This window comes from Glycine max, chromosome 11 (assembly GCF_000004515.6).
Source record: "Glycine max cultivar Williams 82 chromosome 11, Glycine_max_v4.0, whole genome shotgun sequence".
Classification (NCBI taxonomy): Eukaryota; Viridiplantae; Streptophyta; class Magnoliopsida; order Fabales; family Fabaceae; genus Glycine; species Glycine max.
The window spans coordinates 20,022,044-20,049,350 of NC_038247.2; the positions used below are offsets into that span (position 1 = coordinate 20,022,044).

The 27,307-nt window shown below is 30.2% G+C and overlaps 3 protein-coding genes across 4 annotated transcripts; 1 reads left to right on the top strand and 2 right to left on the bottom strand.

Moving 5' to 3' along the window:
• Positions 1 to 2,314: 2,314 nt before the first annotated feature.
• Positions 2,315 to 4,796, bottom strand: LOC100499976 (expansin-A4). The gene is made up of 3 exons (NM_001317416.2): positions 4,563 to 4,796; positions 3,334 to 3,646; positions 2,315 to 2,817 (listed from the first exon to the last, which is right to left on the bottom strand). Exons 1-3 carry the CDS (start codon positions 4,711 to 4,713, stop codon positions 2,514 to 2,516), a joined length of 768 nt encoding a protein of 255 aa, NP_001304345.2. The 5' UTR covers positions 4,714 to 4,796; the 3' UTR covers positions 2,315 to 2,513.
• A 7,698-nt stretch (positions 4,797 to 12,494) lies between these two features.
• LOC100499663 (uncharacterized) lies at positions 12,495 to 15,377 on the bottom strand. 2 transcript variants are annotated; one of them, NM_001363259.1, is made up of 4 exons: positions 15,202 to 15,377; positions 14,841 to 14,910; positions 14,310 to 14,478; positions 12,495 to 13,046 (listed from the first exon to the last, which is right to left on the bottom strand). In NM_001363259.1, exons 2-4 carry the CDS (start codon positions 14,898 to 14,900, stop codon positions 12,850 to 12,852), a joined length of 426 nt encoding a protein of 141 aa, NP_001350188.1. In that variant the 5' UTR covers positions 14,901 to 14,910; positions 15,202 to 15,377; the 3' UTR covers positions 12,495 to 12,849. The 2 variants fall into 2 exon arrangements, with proteins under 2 accessions (NP_001350188.1, NP_001237972.1); NM_001251043.2 differs by lacking the exon at positions 14,841 to 14,910.
• Positions 15,378 to 24,938: 9,561 nt separating this feature from the next.
• Positions 24,939 to 26,160, top strand: LOC100785964 (agamous-like MADS-box protein AGL80). Its single transcript, XM_006591144.3, has 2 exons — positions 24,939 to 25,193; positions 25,452 to 26,160. Exons 1-2 carry the CDS (start codon positions 25,115 to 25,117, stop codon positions 25,940 to 25,942), a joined length of 570 nt encoding a protein of 189 aa, XP_006591207.2. The 5' UTR covers positions 24,939 to 25,114; the 3' UTR covers positions 25,943 to 26,160.
• The last annotated feature ends 1,147 nt before the right edge of the window (positions 26,161 to 27,307 follow it).

The following is a 27,307-nucleotide window of genomic DNA, read 5'->3' on the forward strand; positions in this document are numbered from 1 at the left end:
GAGAACGCTCAAACCATATGGGATCAGTATAGGCTTCAAGGAACATTCAAACTGAGTGTATTTACCCCCAAAGCCTACACTTTGAAAAGTTCGTCAGAGCATCTCCCTCCTAATTCAAGTCCAACTCAGAAAACATTTTAGCATGCAGACCTTATCTATGAACTATACAAAACACACAATTTCTCAATTATTCTCAAAATAATTTTAACTTGTCGCATCTCAAAGTGATTAAACTCATCGGGTTCTCACAATGGATCTCATCATAATAATCGACGAGCATTAGCTCGTCACCCTTAAAGGATCTTATAGAAATGCGATTATACGGTTCATAGCTCATAACTCAATGCACACAACATCTCAATACACATGTCTGATCTCACAATTTAACACATACTCAACTTATCACTTACACATAATTCATCACACTTCCATAATCCCAAGACAACATGTTATCACGCCTCATGCATTATTAACATGTCATACAATAATAATATTAATATGTTATGTTCATATGATCAAACCCCTCAAACAATTTCACATAATCATATTAAAATCAAATGAATCAAAATCATAGGTCAAAAACATGAAAACAATAAAAGCACTCAATTTTATCAACCAATTGGCATCAAGACATTAATTGGTCCGTCAAACACAACAATCTAGTAATTATATTCATAAAAGGAAAAATCACAATACAGTAAACATCCCAAAATAAATTCCAATTTGATCCTCTAAAGATCTCTACACATGTTCATCCTAACCCCAATTGTGATAAACTCATCCTTTACCTCTAGGGTTTCCAAGCATTAGAGAGAAGGAGAAGGAATTGGAGCCTCCATTTCACTATCTCTGTGTGAGAGACATTTCTCTCCCGCCAAAAATTATTTCTCAAATCCCAACGGTGGGAATGTGCAAAAAGGAGTTTCAAACTTGGTGTTCAAATTTCACAACGAAAACGGTTAACGAGTCCAAAATCATAGTTTTACTGGAACAAGTTTGAGTGTACGCAGAAAAAAGAAAGGGTTTTGAAAAAGGAAAAAGAAAAAACGAATTTGAGATGAAGAAAGTGTAGAGATGTAAAACTGACATAATATGTCTATTCATAGCTATGGTATTTTTAACTTATTATTTACTCTATTTTTTCATTATTTTATTATTTTATAAAAATGAACTCTATTTTACTCTCTATCAAATGAATAAACAAAACATCATTTTTATTTTTCTTCAAACCATTATTTTAATTAATAAAATTATTTCTAAAACTCTATTTATTTTTAAATAAAATACCTTTTAATTTATTTTATGAAAAAAGAGATGTTACGGAATCTGTGAGTCTTGTTGTAAATTTTCTGTTATATGAGTTTGATTCTTATATATTAAAAAAAATAATCCTATATATTTAGGATACTATTCATCACGAATTTCAATTTTTCATGCAAACACGCTTTTGAAAAAAAAAAAATCAAGCTGTCATGTGTAAGTAAATTAACAAATAAAATAAATAACAAATTATTTCAAAAAAAATTGAAGAAAATAAATTAAATGTGAAGCGGTTAAGATGTTCCTAAATTTACTGGCATGTGCTTCATATTAATTGATTAGACTCTGCCTCGTGAAATAGTAGGTATCCTCAGGACAAAAAAGAAATAAGTCAAATTAAATCCCATTCATAATCACTGAAGCAGAAGTTCTTAGACCCGAAACGTGCACGTCATAATAGGCTTCACCTATTGCATGAAAACTCAATTTTCACATCATAACTACAAAATATCATTTATCAAATCATGAATACCAAATTTCCAATTTTCTTTGCTACACAGAATGGACGAAATGCCAAAAAAAAAAAACTATGTTAAACATTTTTTAAATACTTTCTTTTCTGTTTGGTAAACTTTATGTAAATTTCATTTTAATTCCTCGTTTGGTGGATCTCATTCTCAAACTATTAAGACTCACACAAATTCTAATCAATAGGAGTAAATGTATTGGAAAAGAGTTAAAAGAGTATGTTATTAGTACTCTTCAATGAACTAAAAGCACACTTGACTTTTTTTATCATATTATACAAAAGTAGGAAAAGGTTAGTTTTTTTTTAATTTAATAACAATAAACAGAGTAATACTAATCAAATTGATTTAATCATTTAACAACTCATAATTTATGAGATATATGAAGCAAATATTTCAAGCAAAAAGATCTCTCTCATGAATATAATTATTAATTAACTTGAATTGAAGAAAAGTAGCACCACCGCACACAAGATAACGCGTAACTCTCTCCATATATGTATATTATATGCGAAGTGACCAGCGGGTGCTATATAAACACCTCAGCTACTTTTTAGACCAATAAAATAAAAAACACTGGCCTTTCAGAATCACAGTTACAAGAATCAATACCTATTAATGACACTTTTAATGGTTCTTCCAATGAGGTGATTAATAATAGGTATACAAACATTTTTTTTTGTTGCACTATTTTCTACCCCCCATTGTAAATTTGCAATAATGTCTCTAGTATTGGCCTCCTTGGAAGGTCTGGCCAAATTGCCAATTGGCTGGTGCCACGTTGAAGCTTGTCACAGTTCTACCATCACTGGTGGTGACTTGAAAAGAGAGGGATTGTCCATTGAGGTATGAGTTGCTCTGCCAATTTTGCCCCCAATTCCTTGACATGGGTTGCCACCCAGTTTTGGACCCTTTGATGGACACTGAATTCACATCACCAGCTCCACCCACATTGGTGATCAAAACTAGGTTGAAGTATGAGTGGCCATTGATTGTGAACCTTATTCCCCCCTTTTTCACACAAGGAACCCTGCCATCATCACCAAAAGTATAGTTTAGTTTTGAAGTAGTTAACCATATGAAAATTGAAAATTGAATATCCGGGATAAATTCAGTAATCTCAATCATTTATGAGAAAATTAATAGTCAGTATTACGTGCACATACATAACAATTCATGATGGTGTTAAAATATCTATTCGAGTTTTTCGACAATGACTAAGTTATTTATTTTATTCTTCTGAATAAAAATTATTTATATACACAAAGTAGTTATGTTATTCAAGTCTTTTAAGTTGAGATTAATTTGATACATAAGCTAGAAGGTGAAGTTTGGTAGGAGTAACACCGATTTTCATATGGTCATAATAATGGCCATGTGCTAAAATGAGAATAAGTGCTATACCTTTATGAGGTTTTCAACGGGGAGGAATTAGTTTTCAACATTTAACCTCCTAACTTTTTCATAAATTAGGTAATACGGTTGTGTATGAATTAAATGTGACCTATAAGCTTGAAAGCATTTCCAAATTTATGGCTTCAATTACCTCCTAAAGGCAACAGGCACAATTCCAGCTCTATATTCAGCAATTTGCAAGAAGGCAGGTTCAGCCATATCAAAGTGTTGCAAAGGAGGGTTGCACCAACCCCCATTGTTGTTAGGCAAAGAAGGGTTTGGGGGGCAGAAGTTAGTGGCAGTTACAGTAATGGAGCCAGGTTTGCACCATCTTGGGTCATCATCACATCTCATTTCATAGCAAGATCCACAGCTTAAGCCATTGTTGAACAAAGCAGTGCTTAGAGCCACAGTGTCAGTTCCATAGCCCTGGCTATACAAATTTCCATACCCACATGCTCCACCTGCATGTATAAAATACAAAGCATAAACATACAACTCATCAACTCAACTTTCAATAAACACACTCTAACAAAAAAACAAATAAACAAAAGAGTTTCTTGACAAAGATAAAAAAGAGTAGTATTAAAACCTATATGTAGTAATGTTTTATTTTTCCTCGTGCACATATAGGTATGACTAGAGCAAACAATTGCAAGGAACTTCACATAACTGAAACCTTTGACATGTGACTGACAATTTATTTATCATTTGAGACATAATCCAAAAATTATACTAAATACTTTCATATTATATAATTTAGTTGTTAAAGTGTTGCTACTGCTAATGTGGGCACGAGTAAATAGTAATATGACACCTAAACGAGTAGCTTAAATAAACGGGCCTAGTTCAAGATGTGTACAATTTCACTAATACCCCTATTTTCTCTTCTACTAAAATTGCAACTCTGGGCAATATTGAATATTGATGAAAAGAAACACAATGAAGTGAAATGTAACAAAATGATATTTGCTTTCATTGTTTGGCTTCTTTATAGTAAGATGCATTGAATGGAATTTGAAGCAATACATTTCAAGCACTATTTTTTTTTCTTAATTTGAAAGTATGATATGGAATCACCTTTTATTTTACTAAATAGAAACATTAGAACTCCATTCCCTCCACTTGTTTTCCTTTCATCTCATTTCATTCCATTTTCTTTAGCATTTGTTATCAAAACATGAAAAATAATGCATGAACACTCTATACTAGTAAACTCTTAAAAAAAATACTAGAGACAAAAATAAAGATGTTATATGTGACAAGAAAAGAAATAAAATAAAAAAATTAAAGTGTTAAGAAAATATTAGCATTATTTGGTGTCTAAAAAATATTATCTCAAAACATAGAAGTAGAAAAAAAATGAGAGGTTAAACTCACCCATTGTGCCAGAAGCATCACCCCCGCCATAAAAAGTGGCATGAGCACTCTGCCAACTACCATAGTCAGCAGTGGCACCTTGGATGTTCATGTTGACAAAGAGAACAGCAATGAGAGTCACTAGAGCAATGGAAAATTCCTTGTGTGTCATTCTAAGCTTATGAAAAGGCCTAAACAGGGGAGCAAAACAGAGGAAGTTGCAGTTTCTTTCTTTCTTTTGCTCTGCTGTGAGGTAAAGTGCTTCAAGGGGGGCCTCTATTTATAAGTAACATCTTACTTTTTTTTCTTATTACTAACTTCCACATAAGCGTGCTTTTTTTTATTTCTTCCAAAAGCCAAAGAACAAGTGACAAATCAAGTGCACATGCGCTGGTTCTAGTTGGGGTTCCTAACCGCTAATATTGTGGGCCACACCCCTCCACATGCAACCCCAACTATCTTTCTTCCCAACTTTATAGACCAGCACTAATAACTTTTTTTTTTTGTAGCCAATAGTTTAACCAACATTTTTTTTCTTTTTCATTAGATTATCTTTTTCCCTTGCAAAATGTTAGCAACACAGTCTCAGACATTTTTTTCTAATATATATTATTTATTATTAGTTAAAATTTATTTAAAATTATAAAATTATTAATGTGATCCATTAAATAAGACAAGTTTTTTTTTATAATTTTAAATAAGTTTGAATGAATGATAGAGTGTGTGTGTGCGTTTTAAAAAATATGTTGCTGGCATTTTTTTTTCATTTTATATAATGGATAAATGGATAAGAGCATAGGTATGATTAGCTCGTGCATGGTGTTAAGAGTCCCAATGATAAAAGATTCAAAAGCTAAATTGCACTTTGAACTGAAATGTGTAGGGTCTTAAGAAATGATAAACAGTATCTTAGCACATGGGGAAGTATCTGTCTATCTACACAAAATCAAAAGTAGAAGCTACTTAGGACATTTGCATGGTGCAGCTCCCCTTTTCCAATATTCAAGGGTCTAAATGAGAAGATAGTATAGTATCTTCTCTGTGCTTGAGAATGTGCCACATAGGAAAGATCACAATAACGTGTTCATTTTTTTTTTTACTTTATTTTGTTTATTATATTTTCAGTTCTTGAATATAGTTGAAGAGTTCGGTTGATAATTTAATAGAAACAGCCTTGCATTTGCTTCCAGTTGGACAAAACTGTGCATGGTAATTGGTAGCAATGGTTTTCACACACAAAGGTAATAACCCTCGTATGTAAATTACTTGACCATTCCCACTGAGAATTTTTTAATTACATTAAAGGGGGAGCTTCTATTTGGTGGAAGATCATGTCCATATTAGGTGCTGCAGATATTACTCTCACTAATTGAGTTTGTTTTTGACACGCACAAAACATGTGTGGACAAAACCATTATATGCAGTCTTATAAGTATTTCTTAAAACCTTTTTGGAGATGTCATATATGTGTAAATAAATTATTAGAATTTACTTAATAGTAATTAATGGAATTAAGAGAAAAAAAGGGTTAAAAGTGATAAATGAAACTAACAGCTATCTTAACAACCACAGCAAATTCTAAAAATCAATGTGGCTGTTTCCTTTTCTCCCTTCTTGGGGACAAGTCCTAGTTCATTGGTTTCTACCTGGCACCAAATTTTAATTAACAAAATTAACATTAATATATGATTGAATTTAGACTCTTCTAAAAATTTAGAATTATATTGAGACCAGGTATTCTTGATGATCTTGTCTGACAACATGTTTCACGAGTATGCTACCATCATATCTCGTGTCAGTAATTTGTTAATGAAAGAAAATTAAATTTACATAGGAATCTGGAGATGGAGGATATCTAAGGATCTTTATTCATGTTCTTAGTTGTTTTCTTGTGTTTTTTATTTTCTAAAGGGTTCTTAATAAGGTGATGAAACAAATGTATGTGGCACATGGGATGAGGCAAACATTGTGGATATGTTTTGCTGACTTTTATGTATGTTATGGTCACATGCCATGCAATGGCCAGAAGAAACTAGTATTGACTATGTTGAAAGCCTACATTTCGGATGCTATGCTGACCAGTCCAAGACAAGATAACATGGCATTTTTAATATCACTCTCATAATCTGTTTTTCTTTTTTCTTTATATTCTTTTTAAAGATAAAGCAACTTTTTTTTTCTTTTCATGGTTTGTAGAAGACTCGAATTCAATGTTTATCTGTAAGCAGAGGAGTTCGAGTTTTAGAAAAATAAAGGATTCTGCTATTTTCTTTATATGCTGGAGCTTTTGGTGCATTTATACTATTAATCTATGCACTTTGAATGTTATCATTGGTGATGTGTATTTATTCTGTTCATATTCAATCATAACACATTCAAGGTGCATAGACACACCCTAACTTGAGGGTGTATTGTATAATTTTTTATAGAAAAATTATTCAAAAGATTATGAGTTTATTTTATATTAAAATTAGTTTGTGCTTCTTTTTGGTTTAACTAAAATTAAGCTGTTCATATCAAAACATTAATTTAATTATGAGAGATTATTTTGGTCTGACATCAAGAAGTGACACGGATGAAAGATAAGAGTAAAATAATGATTCAAGAAATGGATTTTTTTTTTATGGTTTGGTTTTCAAATTACTAAAACGTCCAAAATCCATAACCCTAAAAAAAATATAAGCGAACTTTTGCCGTTCAGGTTCAACCGCATCTTTTTCAATTATTAGTTTGGTAGTTCAGTTAATTATACTCTACAGAACATTTTTTATTTAAGAATAGGATCATTCCAAGATACTTCCTTTGTACTCACTTCATATGATTATTCACCCAAAAAAGTCATATAATATTATTAACAACCGACGAAGTACAGGTGGGTAAATTTACTCAAAAAAAGTATACGTTTAGAAATTTCCTTTGTTGGCTGTAAAAAAAAAGGGAGAAATTTCCTTCGAGAATACAAAACTATAGCATGTCGGTCTATTTCAAAAGCTTTTTTTTTTTCTTTTTGTTTGATCCATTTATTCTGTTATTTTATTAGTTAAACTGTCCTATTCTGTTCATAACGGAGAATTAAAATAAGCTACGATGGTTGCTGTCTTAAAGTAGTTAGCTTCACTTTTAATAATGAGGTAACCAATTTGTAAACCGTGTTGATTATTAATGAATAATCAATTCTCAATTGCTACAAAAACAGTATAATACTATATAAGCATGGGAGCATGATCACATGATATATTTGAAATTAAAGTATAATACATAATTCTTCTTTGCTTGCTCTAAATGACATTGACAATGCAAGGACAGTGCAATGGCTATTATTTTGCATAAAATGCTTTGGAGAGTGTCATATTTGCTTTCAAATCAAATAAAAGAGAAAATAGCTTCTGACCTGTGTGAGAACTCTTTCACATATTTGTCAATTTATTTTCATATCATTTTCGTGGTAACAACTTCCTTTGATAAGGACAGAAGAGATGTGAATTAATCTCACATGTATGCTTACACTCATGAACAGAAAGTCTATTAATATTCATCTCGTGCTTCTTTTTCTTTTTCTTTTCACTTTTAATGAGCTCCAGCTGAATAATAGAAATTAGTAAACAATGTATAATGAGAAACCATACTCCATTCATGTGAGCCTGCATGTTCGAATTCTGGAGAATTTAGAACATCTCCATAAAGTTTTCTCACTTTATGTTATAATTATGGCATTATCATAAAACTGATAATCTATGCTATTGTTATAAGACTGTTTTTTTTTTAATAAGACTCTGTTTCTTTTTATGTACTTAATTAATGAATTTAATAAAAAAAATGCCCACTTCAATTTCCAGCTATCCTAGCCACTTAAATCCAAGTGATTATACTTAAAAAAAAAGCTTCATTTATTTTATTTATTTATGAATTAAATATATTTTTTATCTCTCAAATTTATGTCATTGTTATTTTTGGTCCCCAAATTTAAATGTATTCTTTTAGTCTTTCAATTTAAAAAAAAAATATTTTTTTAGTGTTTCTTGTATTCAAAAATGACTATCAATTGTACATCCGAACTACTAAAAATTAGTCATAACTAAAAAGAGTATTTTTTAAAATTAAAGGACTATAAAAAAAATTTAAATTTGGGGACAAAAAATATTAGTGTTTTAAATTTGAAGAAACAAAACACATTTAAGTATTTATTTATTTGAACTTAGGATATTTTTAGTCAAGCGTCAAAAATTAATATCTCAAAAATACTAATATTTATTTAAGGGATTAATCTCTTTTAATAAATATGTTTTCATGCTCACCAACTTGATAATTAAATTTGAATCACATACTTAATTAAAAAGACAGTTATTTGTCAATGGCATTACGTAACCGTGCATAGATTATTTTATTGTTATATATACTTTGGTAGATTATGTTTCAAAATTCCTGTTAGGCCCTTTATCAATTCAATTTGTCAATAATCATTTCTGATATATGATCATTAATCCACATAAAACAGCCTTTGTATTATATTTTTGGTAGATTATGTTTCAAAATTCCTGTTAGACCCTTTATCAATTCAATTTGCCAATAATCATTTCTGGTATATGATCATTAATCCACATAAAACAGCCTTTGTATTATATTTTTGATAGATTATGTTTCAAAATTCGTTTTAGGCTCCCTTTATCAATTCAATTTGCATATCATTATTTTCTGGTATACCATCATTATTAGTCCACATAAAACAGCATCTAAAATATATTTTATGTGACACAATAGACAGGGATTTGTTTGTCATGTTATTATTAAAGTCTAGCTTAGAATGGATATTGGGAAGAAAGCCAATGCTAATTGTCATTTCTTATTCCTAACTACATAAAGTAGAGAAAGAAATCCCACAGTAGCTGATGAAATTATACTGGACCCTACCATGTTAGGGGCACATGCAAGTTCCGGTTTGGCCTTCTCTTAAATCTTAATCCGTGTCCTTCTTTATTATTTTTCTTTTTTTTTTCTTTTTTCTTCTAAGATTTTATGGACCAATCAATCATATATGATAATAAATTAACTAGTACATATGTAAATGAACTTGACAAAGAATCCTCCCTAAATTTGGAGCCACTGTAATATATATTTTTTTCCCTTTCAAAAAACCAATTTTGTCACATTCCCAAAGGAATATGGCCCCTTTGGTAGGTTAATTTGGATCTTGTATGAAACCTTCCCTAGGGATTGATTACATACGCGTAACGTACGCGTAAATCCAATTTAAAAGCAGCTTACTATAAAATTAAAATATTAAAAATTTCATCTCCTAACAACATATATGAAATGAACCTTCTATGATGATGCAACGCTATTTCTTATAGTCCTAGTGTAAAGGTATAGGTATGGACAATTTTGAGACATTAGGGGGGGATTTCCATAAGAAAACGACATTAGGGGAGGGAGGGCATATTAAAAATTTGAACATAAAACATAATAATTACCAAAAGATGGGGAAATGTAGGCTAGAAAGGCAGTAACGAAACTAGTGATGAAATAGCAAAGTCTCTAGTATTAAATTATAAAAGAAACTCAATATAAGACATACCAGATTTGTTTGGTTTCTGCTGTTGGTTTAGGGATCAATGAAAGTTCCCTTCACAAGGGATTGTCCCAAATTCGGTCCCATTTTTATGGTAAAGGAACTTGTGGATGACCTTGGTGCATGGTAGTGTTTTGGTCAAGGACAGTTGAATTATGAACACACATATGGAACCAAATTGGGCACTTGTGAAGGGTAGGGTTCTCCTCTCACACACTGAGGAAACTCCAAATATGTGTATATACTTTTTAACCCTTGCAGTTTGTAAATATGATGAAAAATTGTAGCAATAATATGTGGGTCATAGTCAAGCAATAGAATGAAGGTTTTCATGAAATTCAACAAAAGTATCTTAAAAATAAATTTAACATTTGTGTCTATATAGGTAGAGGAAAATAAAATCCAAACTTTGTATCATTTATGTCCACAAAACTAGCCTAGCTGTGCAATGTTTTTCCCTGTTGAGGAATGAGGGGAGGAGAAATATTATTCGCACCAAGCTTGTGTGCAATGTTTTGTGGTCGAGTTTTCTCCCATGATTGCTAATGCGAGTTCAATCTTAGCACATAAACACAACAAATCACAAGAATTATTCGCTTTTTTTCTTTTAAGGAAACCACAATAATAACAAAGATCTATTAATTTGAAGTTATACTAACCAGTAACCAATGGCAACATTGAATGTGTTTAGTTTGAAAAAAATAATATCCTATTATTTTTATTTTCATCTTTTTATATCAATCTTTAAAAATAAAAAAATAAGGTAATGTACTTTTGTAATTTTTATTGAAAATAAAATGTTTTTTTTTCTAATCAAATAATGTTACCATCTTATTTTCGTCTTTCAAGTTTGATTAATTTGAAATGGTCATTTCGTTTTTTTCAAAAGTGCAACAATATTTTTATCTAGCTACTAGCGAATTTATAGCATGTGACAAACGTGAACTGATCGATATAAACTTGTTAATAAATTAGATAGAAATATGCATAAGAAAACCATTGTACAATTAACCCCGAAAAATGATGACTATCTCATAGTAGAAGTAAGCACTCAAATTAGTTTACTCCTCTGAGAATTTTAAACATCAATTTTAGTCATTTAATATTTAAACTGAACATCAATTTAGTTCTTTAATTAATGATTATTTCATACTATAGGTGACTATATTAACTTCATGTCACATGTATTTTTTGAGAACCACATTTACTCTAAATTAAATGAAACTTAAATAAAGTGTAAGATAGATACATAATTTTTAATATCTAAGCAGTGTCAATGTAAAAAATATTTACACTATCACCAAATTAAAAATTATAATTTCTTTTAATTTTAAAAATAATTATTATAAAATTTAATAAATCTAATATATATATATATATATATATATATATATATATATATATATATATATATATATATATATATATATCAATTTATAATTAAATAAAAATGTAAAGATCCTTTACACTATCAATACATACACCATTTATTCTTTTAAGTAAAATAATGCAAGCCATATATAATGGTTGGTAAGTAAAACAACTATCTAACTCATTTAAGTTTCTGAACCGGGAGAGCAACAGTAGTAGTTTCCATAACCTACCTGGCAGTGCCAATCATCAATTAAACTAGAGAGTTTTGCCATTTTTTTGCAATTTTCCACATGAACCCGTGAAAATTAAGTTCATCTTTGATGAGTAATTATCATATTAAGAACATTGTTGTCATATAAAAGGATTGAATAGAGATTATTTTCAAGTACCTCTTCTCAATTCAAAACACCTATCTAAACTTACACGAAGGTAGCACAAAACCAAATGTAAACATGAAATTTATTATGTAATTTAGCATTTGTTTGTTTTTCATCTTTGAAATCTATTTTTTTTTTTACTGATTGAAATCTATTTTTTATTTGGCTTAATTGTATCTTTATTTCCAACCTTATACTCTTTTTTTACAAATTTTGCCTTCAACAAACTAATTAAACACATTTTATCCTTAACTTTTAAAAAAGAATATAAATAATTCTTACCATTAACAAATCTAAATAATAGTAATAAAAAAGTATTATCAAAATGTAGAAAATAAGCCCAAAAAAAAAACACAAATCACATTTACAAAAACTTATTTTCTAAGCCTTAAAGTCGTCTTTAAACCCAATTTCGAACTTTTAACATATAGTCCATGTCTAAATTTGTTCTCAGCAATTGGACCCAGTAAATTTAATGTATATAGATGGGTCACTGCATATCGGATTTGGTAATAACGCTTGGTGCAGAACACCTTATCATCTCACTTTACAAAACACTAAAATAAGCAGATGCTAAGTGATTATTTTTGTGTCGGCGGTATTATACCAGATTTGGATCGTTGAGAACAGTAAACTGATTGGAATTTCCAGTAATCAGCTGAGTAAGAGTTACATGGAACATTGCAACTAACTATTACCAGGTACACCAAATTGAATATCATGCAAGAACCCAAACATCACTGTCCTCAAACCATACACCAAGGTGATCTATGCAGGCATACAGGCAATTTCTAACTACCACCATATGAAAAGCATTGCTCGGATGCCAGAAAACTTGTCATTCCTCAGACATAGTAAATCTTCATTTGTGTGTAAAAAGCAAATACAAAGGCTATGAGCTGTAACACAATCCCTTACAAGCATATGAAAGACAATCTTTATATTATGTACTAATCAGAATAGAGAAATGTGAAAACGGTCAGATATCAATTTATCGGCCCAAAAATGTGACACGATCCTTTTGTACTGCCTGTGTTAGGTTGATATCGAAGAGCTCACAACGTATAGGCATCTCCATCTCATAGAACGGATTCTTCAAAACGTAGTCCGTGTACAATTCATAGACAAATTTCAATAAACTTTCCATGTGTTGTGCTCCAGGCTCCGAGACCGCAAAAAATTTTGTCCCTGTATGGAAGAAGAACCAATTTTGTTAATACCAATATTAGGGGAAACAAGGTGAGGAATCTTGCATGCTCATTTTGTCAGAGACATTTAACCGAATATAGAACTGCTAAACAGGAGAAGATAGCGACACTAAACTAACAAGTGTCAAACATAAATAATAAAGCAACACATGAAAACACTTAAACAGCAGCAGCCAAACATCTAGAACAATGTTAACTCTCAAATTCAAGTTCATTGATCCAAATCACAAGGTGCATGCGTGACCCAGAGGAACGAGAAATTTTCTGTCATGCATAAAAAGTCAAAAGAGTAGATTGCAAGAAAATGAAGCAAGCAATGGGTGATCATGATTCATTAATCATTACTAGGAAAATGACACTGTATGAAAGAAGCATGTAATAACAAAAATAATAATAATAACCAAATACAAACAATATATTGGGTCCCATGACACGAGCTAGTTGTATTGATTGCAACAATAACCCAGTCTGCCTTCCAACTTAATGCTCCTGGGTTTTTTTTTTTACTCTAAAAGTCAGGCAACCATGAAAATAAGTTATTCTAAATTTGCGATACATTCAACTCTACTAAAGTATTAGCTGGGCTTCACCTTATAATGGGGTTTAGCTGTTTAGCCTATCGAGAGATTTTAGATGGAATCAAGATAATCCCAAAGCAATCATGTTCATATTTTGAAGTTTGAAAATCACCTTATATAAGCAATACTTATGTTCCCCATAATTATCTAGAGCTTCTGGTATGTTGTTAGCAATTTGAACCAGGGAGACAGCAGGCCCAAAGGGATAACCAAAAGCCCACTCATTTGGAGGATTATGTCTGATGCTGTTAAAGAATTCCCTCTCCTTCTGATAGACAATCATTAGGATATTAGTGGAATTCTGTTATCTTAGGTGGCATTTCTGTTATGCCCATTACCAGCTTTGTGGTTATGTGCTTTGCAGTGCTGTAGTACTCTTTAAATATCTGAAGTCTCAATAAGAATGGGCAGAAAATTATCTCCACAATTTATTTCTTATCAGTAGAGTAGAATTACCTAACATATACTCAAACCATCTTTAATTGAAACCTAGCCATACTACCACTACAAGCAAGTTGCAGGCCTTAAACGTGTGTGCATGGAAAACAAAAGCCAGTAATGAGTAAAAAGTAAAGATGTTAGGCATAAACTATTCATTTTATTCACGGAGTAAATTATAAAGCTTATGTGATCATGAGTTGAAGACTGATGCTTAAAAAAATTACCAGTCAGTGATTGAAAGCAATGAAGATCAAATGTATCTGCTTGGAGAAGTTCAATTCCTAAACAACCTGAAACAGGTGATAACTGCTGAGAGATAGCGTGCATTGAGTGCCATAAACTCGCCACCCGCAAGCTATCATTGGTATCCATTCGTCCAGCAGACCCATAATCCTAAATATTAAAAGAATTAACATAACTCTAACAGATTCCATGTAAAAGGAAAAGCTTAACTACAACTATAACTGAAGTATCGAAATTGATTCTTTAACAAAAGACTGGAAAGAAAATTAAGCTATCATTGCTATCCATCTTCCCACTAAGGCCGTATCCTACTTAGCATAAGATTCAACATATGGCTGAAGATCAGTCTAAAATATGAGACCTAGATAACAATGCAAGAATTTTAGCTCATCAAACAGCAAGAAAGAAACAGTAACAACAACAACAGTGCTTTTCGGCCATCGATTTCAGAGGCTAATAGAATAAATTTCTTAGAAACCCAACAGAAAATAGTCTATTTAAGACAACCATACCTTATAATAGATTAATCCACCAGATTTATTGATGATGTAAAGACTGTAAATTGCTGCCATTCCAGATAATCTGAAATAAGGGTGAGGGTGGAATTTAACAGGGAAATTTTCAAAAATTAAACTCTTGTACTTAACACAATCACACTATCCCGGATTTTACAGTACAATTAACAATCAATCACACTAATGAACAATTAACTTAAAGAGTTAAATAAAGCACAGTGACAGTCAAATTAAATGGAAGGAGAAACAGAGAATTAAGTCAACAAATTTCAAACTAAGGAATTTCCAGCATACAAAAAAAAATTAGGAAATCAGTGAAGCAAGCAAAGAAAGCAAAATCCATAAAAAGTTATAGCACCTTAATAGATCTATGAAATCGATGACCGTAAGCCACTGTGAGTTTCTTCTTTCAGATGCAAAGGGAATTAAACGGAGATCAAAGGGTTGCGGTATTTTCAGGGAGATCGGAGGAAAGGGACGACACGTGCAAGCGTGCGTGCGTTAGAAAGAAGGTGTCGGTAGCTTTCAGATGGCACCTACAAGATGGCCATTGCTATTGCCACTACCAAAATTGGTATTTACACTACCCATCATAGCGATTTGACCATTTTATCTTTTTCTGTTTCACAACACCCTCAACCCTTCTCCCTTCTCTCAATTCTCCATCACTTCTTTACCTCTTCTCTTCTCTCTCATCAAATCATCCAACTTAAGTGAAAAAAATTACATAATGAAATCATAATTTTGTTGTGTTAAAGACACAATAGAATAACAATTTTGTATTATTTTTAATTTTCCAAATACACAACGGAATCATAATTTAATTGTTATTTGGATTTCAACACAAAATGGAATTATGATTCCATTGAGTAGTGTTTTTTTTTCTTGTTGAAATATTTTTGTGTCATATTTTTGATTTTTTATGAATGGTTCTTTCCAGAGAATACATTGATTGGAACACATTTTTTTCTGATGAAGTTACAATGCCACATGGTTTTCAAAATATGCATGAAAATCCTGACAATGGGTTGGAAATTGACCCCCCCCCCCCCTAACTTGATTATACTAACTTTTCCAATCATTTCATGACTAATGAGGTATGTTGATTAGTTTACGATTGATTTTATATTTGTATGTGTGTGTTGCTTAAGTGAAGAAAAATATTTTGTTTTTTAGGTTTTTGAAAATAAAGATAATTAGTTACATTGGGTTCGAGATTCGGAGAAGAGTTTTAGATTTGTTCTTGTCATTCATAGGTCAGAAAATGGGAGGAAAATATATGTAGTGAGTTTTGAAATTGGAGGAACATACAAGCAATGCAAGGATAATTTAGTCTGCAAGAGCACTAGAACCAAAAAATGTGTGTCCGTTTAAAGTAAAGGAAAGTTTTTCGAAGAGGTAGGTTGGAAACTTTTTATTATTTGTGGTGTTCATAACCACAAAGTTAGTGAAATATTGTTGGGACATGTGTATGTTGGTCGTTTAAACTGTGAAGAAAAAATTATGCTTAGTTAAATGACCAAAAACATGATGAAGTCTGGTCAAATTTTGTTGACAATCAAAGATCAAGATTAGAAAAATGTCACCACCATCAAGACTGCAATAAATTACAAAGATATTGGCACAAACAAAGGGATCCAAGAACGGAGGTATAACATCTAATGAAGTTGATAGAACATGACCAATATGTATATTGGTTTAGAAGAGTGAACACTCAATATGTTGTCAAATATATAATATGGTCTCATCCAGATTCCATCAAACTATTAAATTCATTTCCAATAGTATTGATTTGTGATACTACTTGCAAGACGAACAAATATTGTCTTTCGCTGTTGGAGATTATTAGTGTGACTTCAATAGAAATGACTTTTTATGTTGCATATGCTTATTTACAATCTGAGAGGACGGAAAATTTTGAATGGAATTTAAATATGGTCAAAGGATTATTTGTGAAGGATGATGTGTTGTGTTAGGTGATTGACATTGATAGAGATCTTGCTTTGATGAAGGAATTGGAGGTTGTCTTCCCTTCTTCAACCAACTTATTATGTGAATTTCACATTTCTAAGAATGTCGGAGCAAAATGAAAGATGCTCGTGACTAAGGTAGAAAATTAAGAGGTTTTGATGGATGCTTGGGCAGGCTTGATGAATTTTACTAATGAATAAATACATGAGAATCAGTTGAAAATCTTTACAAACATGTGCACACGTTATCTGACATTTCAAGAGTATGTCTACTATACATGGTTGTTGCATCATAAGGAGAGATTTATACAAGCATGGACTAATCGTATTATATATCTTGGAAACACAACAACTAATAGATACAATTTTGTAATTATGTACTTGTTTCACATTTTGTTTGTTGTGTAATTACACTAAATTGCTTTACAGGGTTGAAGGTGCACATACAAGACTAAAGAGGTTGCTTCGTGATAGTATAAGAGATTTGTATACTTGTTGGGATGCAATGAATAACATGCTTATACTGCAACATATTGAACTTAAGGTGTCATTTCAGAATAGCATCAACACGATTGACCATAGGTTTAATAAACCATTTTACAAGAGACTATGGGACTTTGTTTCAACACAAGCACAAAGTTTAATCTTTGATGAGTTGAATCATTCTACAACCATTGGTGTTGACAGCTCTGCTTGTGGCTACACACTCAGAACTACTCATAGTCTATCGTGTGCCTATGAACTTGCTAGGTATAGTCATATCAGTGGCTCAATACCCTTGTCGTCTATTCATGTGCATTGGAAGATGTCATTAATTAGTAGTACATACGACGCGGGTGATTCTTAGGGGACTTAACTCTCACAAATGAGGTTGATACATTGTTAAATAGATTTTCACAGCTTGACATGGACAGGAAAGTAACATTGAATAATAAGGTTTATGAACTTGCATTTTCAAATACCACTTCATTGTGTCCCCCTCCAGAGAAAGTAAAAACAAAGGGTGCACCAAAGTCTATGGAATCTACTAAATGTACACCTTTAATGTAGGAGTGAGTCAATGAAATGAATATGATTGATGGTAGTTCGAGAACTCCAAGTATGACTTGCAAAGATGTTAGTAACAAAAAAGTCCCTTATATGGAGGAATTTCCTGATCTGTTGCAACAATACATCTAAAAGTTTTTGATGTGAGACCCAATGGGAATTATGGTTACAAGGCAAATGCAGCTTTACTAGGTTAGGGTGAGAAATTATAAGCTCTAGTTCGACAAGACTTGATTCAGGAACGTCAAATATGGAATTCTCAATATGTTGAGTTGTTTGGCACACTTGACAAAATGGTTAAACTATTAGACTCTTTGGATGTCCTGCTTGGCTCAATAGCATTCGTTGACAAGTGAATAATCATTCCTAACATGGTTTATGTCATTGCATGTTGTCTTGGTTTCCTTATCTATGCTCCAAAGTTGGACTTTGTTTTCACTTAGGAGTTCGACACCATTTGTGGCACAACAATGCCTTATTGCAATTGGATTTTTTAGCATAAATCACTTAGTGCATGTATACAACATCTACTTTTTTAGTATTGTAACCTTTAATTGATTTGTTAACTACCTCAATCCTACCATTTTTCTATGATAATATAGATGTATTTGAAGGATGGTTGTCCCCTACCTCCTATTGCACCACAATGGAGTACATATTCCACACGTGAAACTCATTCATCGACACATACAAGAATTCAACTCATTGATGTTTCATTCAACTATATAATCTCAATATGTAGTAAACATCACTGAGGATTAGTTGTTTTTACTTAACTCCTCTTGTATTAAGTATTGTTATGTGTATTCATTTTACACTTGGTAAAACTCTAGCTAATGTTTATATTCATTTAATGTAGACTATAAAGTTTGATAATTGTTATAAGTCATGCATATTGAATTTCAAGTTAGGTTGAGGTCCTTAACCATTTAATTATTACGGCTGTCAGACAAAAATAACAACAGAAACATGTTTCTATTTTATTTATATTTTTTTTGCATTTAGTATACAAAATGGAAACATGTTTCCATTATGCAACTACACAACGAAAGTATGTTTTCATTGTGCACAATGCATTAGAAAAAATATAACAACGGAAACATTTTTGTTGGACAATTTTTCAGCTCAACAACGAAAAGTATTTTCATTGCATAAATGGAGGTGGCAAAAAAATAGCATAATGGAGTATAACTATCAAAATGTACAATAAAAGCATATTTTCTTTTTAAAAATTGGGGTGAAAAAAATTGGCAATAAAATCTTAATTTTATTGTACACTTGTAGAATAGAATCATGATTATGTTTTTTTTTTCACCTCCATTTGCAAAATGGAAACATGCTTCATACTAGGAGGAAATTTGGGAATACCATGAAAAGACACCCACATGGATAGTGTCCATAGCAAATTAGGTAGTGGCAATAACAATACCCAAAAACCACCACTTACTCGGGCTATTTGGTCCCTTACCACATTGCTCATGGCCCTTACCCACATGAGTGGATTTTTTTTCCCCAAAAATTTCTTCCCACGAAATCATGATTTTGTTATTTAATTGCATATAAAATCCACAATGAAAATGTGTTTCTATCATAGTGTAGGGAGGTGTGAACAAAATATAAAAGGAAACATGTACTGCAACAAAAGCACGTTTTTGTTATAGATTTTGTATGAAACTCTCATACTATAGAAGCAAATAACACAAGAAGGGGGATTGAATGGTGCTTTTAGAAATTTAAAAACTTTTCTAAGACTGAAAACATGTTTATCATCTGATGCAGATAAACCTAAAACCACTAAGAGAGGTTTTGATTCAAACTTCATTAGACGATGAAAAAAATAATTTTCTTTGTAAAAAGAAATAATAAGATATAAGATCTAAAACAAATTCAAATCCTCTGTTAGTTCAAGAAACATAAAGAAACACACAAAGAATTATACTTGTTTGTCTCAAATTCGAGACTACGTCCAGTTCTTGGCAACCACCAAGTTTTCACTAACTTATCAAAGTTACTAGTATTGTTCATTGTCACTTCTAGCTCTTACACTTGCAAGCTCTACCCAAAGCTTGACTTAAATCAAGTATTCTTTATCCTACCAAGCCATCGTTGGCTCTAAACAAATCAACAAGTTTTGTTGGAAGATTTCACACTTACTAAATATGTGATTGTCTTACAAACGAATATATCACTTAATATTTTTAGTCTTTTTTTCTCAAGGTATACAAGGTGTTTTGAGAGCTTAGTATCTTTACAAGAATTCACAAAAAAACTTTACAAAAAAGAATGAAAGAATAAATCGCATGGATGATTCGTGTCTTATTTCTTCAAAGTTTCTTTTGTATATAGCTTTCATCTCCAAGTATTTGTTGTCTCACAATGATTGGATTTTTCACTCTATTATTGTATAAAGTCTTGAGTCCATTGGAGCATTTAATGCTTGCATTAAATGTGTGTCACTTCTTCATGCAAAGTCCATGCTGATAGGTTAACATGTCTTGTACTTCAGCAGAAATAGCAAGTCTACAACAAAAGAGTGGGCCTTTTGATGAGGATCAACGTCTTCCAAACTATGAACTTCATTTATTCTTTATAGGACTTTGACAGATCCTAGGAGAATGTTTTCTACATGAAAGAATCTCAGGCACAAAGTACTAAATGAAGGTTGTACATGCACTACTTAAATGTTATATCAGATCACCTTATGAATGTATCGTCCAAAATTTCAAATGCACAGATACAGATCATGATCTAAGAACATATGAGACACAACTTATATCATTTGTATTTATTTGCATCTAATTAAAATAATTAGGAGTCATGATCGTCTTTAAGACATAAATGTCTTTTGACTTAACACATACAACAACAAAAAATATATTCCATTGTTGTATATGAAGTGCGCACAAAATACTCAATGAAAACATGTTTTTATTTCATATTTTGTATGCAAAAACATGTTGGGACAACCAAAAGAATGTCTTTTCATCTTATTTTCAAAAAGTGGTAGGGGCCATTAATAATGGGGTAGGGGCCAATATCAATTTTCTTTTATGTATTTATTTTTCAGATTGTTTATTTTTTTTTTATTCAAAGACAATGTCAGAATGTTTGAGAAATAATTCAGGGGATTTAATATGAAATTATCAAAAATTAATTATAAATTAAAAAATCTAGAAAATAATATTTGTTTTGTGGATTTTGTGGATAACTTAATCTTGGATCGAAAAAAAAAAGTAATTCTAGATTTGAATTTTCGAAAGGTTCTATCAATGATTATGTATTCCAAATTCGTTATTATGAAAAACAATCAAATAATAATATGTGATTTAGAGCAATTTCAGAATTTTGTAAAATTTAAAGTTAAAAGAGGTGCAAAAAGTATTTTATGGGATGTACGAAGCAATTGCTCGAACTTGGATAAATGATTTTAGTAGTCCATGGTGGAAAAGAAAAGGACGTTGTTATTGGCCTCAACATATTTACTATTGGCCCCTACCATCATTTGATAATTCCAAAAACACCCTCCCACAATGCATAATGGAATTCCAACTCTGTTATACTAGAGGAGGTGCAAAGAAAATGTTCAACTAAAAATTATTAATATTAAGATTAATTGGCTATATTTATTAAATTATATCATTAATACTTAATATTATTATTATTTATTTATTATTTTATTAGTATTTAATAAGATTTACTTTATCATTTACTAATGTTTAATATTTAATTTATCAATATCTACAATTATTAGTATATGTTAATAAATTAATATTAATAAAAATATACAATTTATATCAGAAAACTAATTATTTTTTATTAGTTCCAATTATATTAAGTATATTTATATGTTTTTTGTAAAAATCTAAAACTTTATTTAATATAGTTTGAATATATTTAGTATTTTTTTTATATTTTTACATATTAATGATTTAATTAAACCTTTTGTTTTCTATGTATTGCAATGGTGCCATTTTAGTCTCCTCAATTTTAAATGTGCCAATTAGGTTTCTCATGTATCACAAAAGTGTAATTTTAGTCCTCATTACGTCAATTGACTTCTTCCATTAAAATCTATTCAATTCTTAGTGAAAGAGTGACAAAGAGACCACCAAACTTGTACAATTAAATATTTGAGAAATCAAAAGTACAATTAAGTCTTCATCCAAATTTTAAAATGGTTATTGGTGGTAGTTAAACATGTAATTATTGTTAAATGGGTAAAAATTACTGTCTCGTTATAGTTGTCATCTAAGAGAAAAAAAAATTATCTTAAAATAATTATTATGTTAGTTTTTCAATGTAAACATTAATTACGTTTTTTTACTTATATCTCTTATAATATTTATGGTGAACAACAAAATCTATAAATAAATTAATGAAGATATATGATTAATTTTATAAAATTATTATTTTCTTTTATCTATTTATTACTTTTTTTGTCTGTGTAGAATATCTTACGATGAGTCGATGACTACTACTTTGGGACGAAGGGAGTAATTAATATTAAAAACCAAAAAATAATAAGAAATTTATAAAGTATTATATCAAAGAGAACTTATGGATTTTCCCCTTTATACATATTAGGTATTTTATTAATTAAATTAAGTTCTCTTTAAATTGAAATATTATTTTTTAAAAATAAATCGAAATATATTTTACTATTTAAAAATATAATCATATTGATGTTGTAATTATTAAATACTACAACTATTATAATTTTAAAAATATGGCTTAAACACAAGTTTGGTTGGTGAGTTTATGCTTGAGATGTGGATGATCTGGAATCCACTATTGCTTTTAAAAAAAAATCTTAATTTTTTTAATTGGTGAGGTTTTCTTGGGAAATCTTCCAATATTGGTTTATAGAGGGTAATGTTTATGCCAATTGTTGTGGTAGGCCAAATGCACTTGAGCTTTTTCCAGCTGTTGTCAGCAGTGCATTCTAGCTCTTTTGACGGTACTCCCTTCCTTCTCGTATTTTTAGTTATTTATAATTAATGCACATAAATTAAGAAAAATTTAAATGAAACATTTTTACACTTAGACTAAAATATCTTTATTATATCTACTAAAAAAATATGTGTATTTAATATTTTAATCTTTGATATCTACTTTATTAGTAGTGAATATTAAATAAGAATTTATTTAAAAAAATAGACTTTAAAATTTTAAAAATAAATATTTTAAAAAAACTAAAACAATTAAAAAAATGAGAAGGAAGGAGTAGATACTATGAGAAAATAATTGTCATATAATTATAATTGATTATCAAATTTTTAGATTAACTTGTAAATTCTTCACCAAAATATTTCAACTGGTGAACAAGTTCTCTTTTTAGTAGATTCGAAATAGATTCAGTAGATTTGAAACAAACTCGGTAAATTACTCGGTTGATTCACAAGTTTAAGATTAAGTGTGCGGGATTAAGAAATTCAATCCAAAATGTTCACCTAATGTATTGTATTTTATTTATTTAAGTTGTTTTATGGATTATTTAAGTGACATTTGTGCTTTTTACATTATTTAAGTGTTATTGTTTTAAGAAGTTATATTTTGTTATTGTGTGAACTTATTATTTGTTTTAAGATTAATTACTTTTTTAGTCCTTGAATTTGGGGGATGTTTTTTTAGTCCCTGACATAATAAATTAACATTTTATGGTGATTTTTAGCACTTTGTAGTGGTTTTTTTTAACACATTTTGACGGTTTTAAAATTTAAATTTAAGCAACTAAAAATAAAAATTAATTTATGACATTTATAACCCATCACAAAATATCAATTTATTATGCCAGAGACTCAAAAGAACAATTTATCAAAATTTATGAAAAAAATAGTTTTAAATTTTAAGGACTAAAAAATCCACACGCCTAAAATTTAGATATTAAAATAATAATTAAACCTTATTTAAAACTAGTTTTGATACCAAAAACCAATTTTTACACTTATTTTAAAAGCTGTTGAAATCGTTTGAGAAAAAAATGGATTGATTTTCCAAATTAAATCATAATACTTGTTCATTTTGAATTTGCATTTTAAAACTTCCACAAAATGCTAAAAAAATTGCCACAAAGTGTTAAAAACTAACATAAAATGTCAATTTATTATATCAGGAATTAAAAAATATAATTTATTAAAATTCAAGAACTAAAAAAATATTTTTAAATTTCAAGAATGAAAAAAAAAATATACACCCAAAATTCAAGGACTAAAATAGTAATTAATTTTTTGTTTTATTTAGTGTAGTTTGAACTTATCTAGTAGTGATATACTACTAGACTTAATTATTTTAGAATATTAAAATTTATGATTTATTATTTTACTTTATTATAATATTAAAATGATTCATTATTATATTATTTATAGATATTTTTTATATAAAGTAAACTTTTACCAGTTGAATTTATAGAACTCTCACGAATATATATAAACTCTTAAATTTGATAATTTTACTTGTAATTAACTGTGAATAACATTAACATAAAAATACTGTGAATAACATATTTAATATCGTACTAGATTAATAAATAATTCATACATTATTATTTTATATTAAATAATTAGTGATTACCTAGCACTGCTATTTTATATTTAATAATAACGTATCCATTTTGTATATATTTAATAATAATATTTTTTTTTATGATTCCATATTTAACATTTTTTTTAGTCCTTGTGCATATTATTTTTAGTCTTTTTTAGTTCTCATCATAGAGACCAAAAAATATTAAATGATATATAAAAAGACTTAAAAAGATTAAAAATAATATAAGGTTCAAAAGAAAATGTTTTAAGTACAAGAGAAAGCTTTTGTAACCATAAGAACCAATAAAATAATTAAACCTAATTTTTATTACCTCTATTTTTCATCATATTTTTCTTCTTCCATAAACTTTAGAATACTTTTTTTTTATCTATAAGAATTATCTTCCTATCAAAAAAATTATAATAATTCATTAACCATGCTTGATCAGTTAGACTTCTAAATGTAAATTTTAGAGTACAATACCTCGTTCATATACATGGATTTAATTATAAATTTGTGTTAATATAATGCGCATATATGGACCCAATTTGGTAATTCAGATTTTCTAATGAATGCAGCTAGCAAAGCTTTCCCTAAATTGAACATAGTTGCTTCTTAAATTTGTTTATATAAACAACACAACAAAGAATGTGAGAAGGGCACATCAAATTAAACACATTTTCAGAATTGATTTCTTGCTTCTTTTTTTTCTCCTTTCTGATCACTACCATGGCTAGAAAGAAGTTGAATCTTACATACATACCCAATGACTCAAAGAGGAAGACAACATTGAAGAAAAGAAAGAATGGTCAGTGATTGTTTTCTCTTTACTTCATATATTATTTTGTACATAAACTGTGTATTATTAACCTTGTAGCATGCATCTTTTTTTTTTCTTAAAAAAAACGTTGTAGCATGCATATTTCTGTGTATTATTAACCTTGTAGCATGCATCTTTTTTTTTTTTCTAAAAAAAAACGTTGTAGCATGCATATTTACCATTTAATAAAGTTTCAATTTCACATCACTACTCAGATTCTCTAAATTCTCTTCATGTTTTATTAAGGTTTGATGAAGAAGATGAATGAAATTAGCACTCTTTGTGGGATTGAAACATGTGCTATAATCTATAGTCCAAATGATCCTCAGCCAGAGGTTTGGCCATCTGACTCTGGAGTCCAAAGGGTGCTTTCAAGGTTCATGGAAATGCCTGAAGTGAGACAAAGCAGAAAGATGTTGAATCAGGAGAGCTTTTTGAGGCAAATGATCACCAAAGGCCAACAGCAGTTGACAAGACAAAGGAATGAAAACAGGAAGAAAGAGATGACCAATCTTATGCTTCAATACCTGACCGCTGGAAAGGTTGTTGGCAATCCTAGCTTGGTGGATTTGAATGATCTCTCATGGTTGATTGATCAGAACCTCAATGAAATAGAAAAGAAGATCACCATGCTCCAAATCCAAGAAGTGGTGATACCAGTGATTGAAAATGAAGGACACATGAATCATGTTCAAGGGCTGGAGAGCAACATGGACACCAAGAAAAAGCAACATTGATCCATGGAATTTATCAATGGTGCCATTGGGGATGGGATGTTATGTCTCCTTAAAAAAATTATGTTCTTTTAAGTGTTTCAGTTGTCTTTCCCATTTTAATCAGCAATGCTTAGTTTTATTGTCTTTCTTTGAAAGTGTCAATGAATACAATATCCGTATGTCATAGTTTGCAAAATAGTCAAAACTTCTGGTCACAGCAATTTAAGATTTCCTTTATTTTATTATTGTTTTTTTGTCATGATCCTATTATGCCCTCGTCCTCGTTTCTTAATGCTAAAACAATTAAATTTCCTAGGTATGGTTTTACCTATTTTTTTTTAAAAAAAATTAACATTAGAAAGAAAGCTTAGCAAAAGTTTTAAAAATGGATAATGGGTCCTGAAAATATCAGGCATTGACAATATAGTCTTATTGAAAAGAACCAAATCTCTACTTTAGTTCGTGAATTCAGAAAAAATACAATAATTACGTCCTACCGTATAATTAAATATCAAATTAGTCTTAAAAAATATAATTTAATATCAAATTAATCATTAAAAATTATAACTTGATATTAAATTGGTCCCACAAATCGAGTCGTTGATCTAAGTGATATTAAATTCACTTCTTTTAAAACAAAATCTTGGATCACACTTTGTATTATTTTCACCTATTTCTACTCTTTTCTCTATCTCACTCCTAATCTTGTCCATCTTCCCTTGTTATCTCATCTCTCCTCACTCTCCAATTATATCTTTCAAGCTAACAAAATAAAACTATCAAATAACTTTTATTTTTAGAGTGTGTTTGGATGAGAAAATTTTAAATTCCAAAAATTTTAAATACTTCAATTGAAATTCTTTTATTTTCAAAATTGTGTTTGGATAAAAAAAAAATTGTGAGGATGAAAGAAAATGAATGCAAAAAAAAGAAATATGGTTGGTGTGCTTCCAAAGAGAAGAACATTGATGCGGCATAGGAAGTCGCAGGAGAATCAGGACACGACGGTGTATCCCACCACATTCAACCACAACATTCAGTCAACAACACAAGGCATGACATAGGCCCTCCGCGTCAGCGAACACCTCCGCCGCATGATTAGTGACGGTTGCTCCCCTGACTAGCAGGTGTAGTTCTATGTGTCCCCCTACGCCCACATTCGATCAATACTCCACGAGCTGAGACGATATTTCTTGAAGAAGAGGATCATCGACATGAGAAAAGAGTCGTGAGTTCGAGAATGAAATTTCGAGAACTTTTCAGATGAAAGAGAGGATGAAGGTTATAAAGAAAATAACGCGAACGTTTTAGACGATTCTTCTATCAAGAAGAGAATTTCAATTTCTTATATTTTAGAAAAAAAATTGAAATTTCACATTTTTAGTT